The sequence below is a fragment of the Aplysia californica genome, unplaced genomic scaffold (genome assembly GCF_000002075.1).
Source record: "Aplysia californica isolate F4 #8 unplaced genomic scaffold, AplCal3.0 scaffold00633, whole genome shotgun sequence".
NCBI lineage: Eukaryota > Metazoa > Mollusca > Gastropoda > Aplysiida > Aplysiidae > Aplysia > Aplysia californica.
Window position 1 is genome coordinate 363,359 of NW_004797903.1, and position 1,835 is coordinate 365,193.

Genomic DNA, 1,835 nt, shown 5'->3' on the forward strand with positions numbered 1-1,835 from the left:
TATAAGTATTTATTAAATATACATAAATTTATATTTTTCTAAAGAATACAATCTATGGCAACTTGCTTGGGACAGTAGCAAACATACTCTGGTTTAACTTGTGTGGGTATTGAGGGAGGTACAAAGGTGCTACTTAACAGTAAGTATTACTGTAACTATGAGTTTTACAGCACTTGCAACACAAGTCATATAAGCGCTGAAGATCAAAAGGTGTTACTAATAACATATAAAGAAAAGAAGGAGGAGAGATGCGGACGGTAGATGTTTGATAGGAAAGAAGGAGCAAACCACACCAAAGCAACTGCCAACCACTCAACAAAATTAGCATATCGCTTGTCATCGAGAGTTGTTCATGACATATTTGTGGCGATTGATAAAACATCTGTCCACAGCGTGGATGACAGTGTGGGTGGTTGGTGGGTGCTCTCGTGTGGTTTGCTCCTTCTTTCCTGTCAAACATCTATCGTTCTGATCTCTCCTCCTTTTGTGTGTTTGTTACTCTCTACTTTTACGTCTACTGATCTTAGGCATTTACATGACCTAATTATGTTGCAATTGCCGTAAAACTCTCACAAACACTACACTGTAGATAACAGTTTTTAAGCAAAGCTGCATGTAGCGTGGACGTACTTTGCTGCAGCATGCAGGGGCCGCGAGTTCGAATTCCGAGAGGGGAACATTTTTATCGAGTATCTGTCTGTCTGCAAGGATGTTGTATCCCTCTCAGCCAGGGTTGGCCTTGACAGGTAGGGTTGGAGGCCCGCCTCCTAAATGATCTGAATTGTGTGGACGGGGGACGTGAAAACACCGACATTAAAAAAGGAAACGTCCCGAGGTGCCTTGATAGTCAAGCAGACTTTGTGTTGTTGATTTTAAAGAGGTGATCAGAGTAAGTCTGATTCCCTGTACAGACTTCTCTTGTTGACATCCACCCCTTGGCGCTCATATGACCTTATGCTGATGCGAGCGCCATAAAACCTTACTAAAACAAAACACATCTCTGAGCTGTCACTGTGTTTGGGGGCGCGGGCAGAAGCTCATGACACAATGTAGAACCGTGGACAGAGTGAGGATCCCGCCGGCGAAGTAGAACGGCACGGAGTAGGTACCCACGGCCTCAAACAGTGCACCTGGGGATGGAAGGACAAAGGTGAAGGTTACAGGATGACCTATTTTAAAAATCCTTTGCCCATTTATATTAGGTTGACGCCATCTGACTGCATAATTAGTATGACAATTAACTGTTACAGATAGAGATGCCAGGATTATAGATGTAAGTCATTGATCAGAGAGAAATGACGATTTTAGAAATAATGGTGGTGATGAGTGATGATGTGGGATTGCGTTTAAGTAATGTTAGCGTTAGTCCTATCTTCCCCTGTTCCAATGAGTCACGAGGGATGTGAGCATCCTCCATCCCATTCCCTACTGGAACCATCTTTACGGTCACCGCGAAGTTCCGAAATGGTGGGCACAGTCTCTGCTAAGGTGACATTGTTAGTGTTAGCCTATTCAATCGGGCCAAGACAAGTGTCGAGAGGAGCTAAGAGGGAAGACAGTACAGTGGCGGATATGTTGGGGTATTCAGGTTACAGAATGACCTATTTATCCATGATTGTTGAGTGAGGCCCACAGTCTGATAACTGCCACACATGGCATACTGTCATGGCCCATGAATTTTGTTTTTAAAAAAACAAAACGTAGTTGCAAAGTGTGCGCAACCAAGGACGCCCACGTGATGGGAAAATCGCTACTCTCGCTTTCATCGTGTGCGAGTGGCAACTTTTCTCCTCCTCCCCCTCCCCTCCCCACTCCCCCCTTCCTTCCCCTTCCCC

The 1,835-nt window shown here is 44.7% G+C and overlaps 1 protein-coding gene across 1 annotated transcript in view; it reads right to left on the reverse strand.

The window, feature by feature from the left end:
- Positions 1-935: 935 nt before the first annotated feature.
- Positions 936-1,835, reverse strand: part of LOC101849239 (monocarboxylate transporter 3) — a gene marked incomplete in the record, with an annotated part of 18,380 nt that continues 17,480 nt past the window's right edge. Inside the window, 1 exon segment of the mRNA XM_005107811.3 lies at positions 936-1,130. Within this exon segment, the coding sequence (XP_005107868.2) occupies positions 1,009-1,130 (122 nt within the window).